Source organism: Eurytemora carolleeae, unplaced genomic scaffold (assembly GCF_000591075.1).
Source record: "Eurytemora carolleeae unplaced genomic scaffold, Eaff_2.0 scaffold2753, whole genome shotgun sequence".
NCBI lineage: Eukaryota > Metazoa > Arthropoda > Copepoda > Calanoida > Temoridae > Eurytemora > Eurytemora carolleeae.
In genome coordinates this window covers 1-920 of record NW_019398642.1, presented here as the reverse complement: position 1 = coordinate 920, position 920 = coordinate 1, and the positions used below count along the sequence as shown (strand labels likewise).

Sequence of the window (920 nt, the reverse complement as noted above, 5' to 3'; positions counted from 1 at the left end):
AAGAGACTGTTTACGCTAATTAAAACATAGATTAAAGAGACTGTTTACGCTAATTAAAACATAGATTAAAGAGACTGTTTACGCTAATTAAAACATAGATTAAAGAGACTGTTTACACTAATTAAAACATAGATTAAAGAGACTGTTTACGCTAATTAAAAGATATATTCAAGAGACTGCTTACACTAATTAAAACATAGATTAAAGAGACTGTTTACACTAATTAAAACATAGATTAAAGAGACTGTTTACACTAATTAAAACATATATTAAAGAGACTGTTTACGCTAATTAAAACACATATTCAAGAGACTGCTTACACTAATTAAAACATAGATTAAAGAGACTGTTTACGCTAATTAAAACATAGATTAAAGAGACTGTTTACAATAATGAAAACCAAAAAAAAATACTTTCCCAGTCGGAGATATAGATCCATACACAGCTAAACTCATCGAAATCAACAGAGAGTGTATAGGTAATTACCCGGGCACTCTCGTGCATTAACCACTCTCCGCTAGTATTATATAAAGATGTATTTACACACAATGATATACATACACATACATATAATTAGTTTTAGATTAAATCTTTTATTAATATTATTTAGTTAAGTGAGACTACTGGATATGTGATGTACTCTGTGTTTGGAAGTTTTTATATTCCTACCTGTATCATGGTATTTGTTTACATCAAGATATTCATTGCTGCAAGGTAATATCATTATCATTGAATCATTCAAGTTTTTATATTCCTACCTGTATCATGGTATTCGTCTATATCAAGATATTCATTGCTGCAAGGTATCATCATTAACATTGTTAGCATTCAAGTTTTTATATTCCTACCTGTATCATGGTATTTGTCTACATCAAGATATTCATTGCTGCAAGGTAATATCATTATCATTGTTATCATTC

At 28.6% G+C, this 920-nt stretch overlaps 1 protein-coding gene across 1 annotated transcript in view; it reads left to right on the top strand.

The window, feature by feature from the left end:
* Positions 1-914, top strand: part of LOC111717558 (tyramine receptor 1-like) — a 3,587-nt gene extending 2,673 nt beyond the window's left edge. Inside the window, exon 3 of the mRNA XM_023493057.1 lies at positions 611-914. Within this exon, the coding sequence (XP_023348825.1) occupies positions 611-718 (108 nt within the window). The 3' untranslated portion in view covers positions 719-914. The remainder of the gene's footprint in view (positions 1-610) is intronic.
* The last annotated feature ends 6 nt before the right edge of the window (positions 915-920 follow it).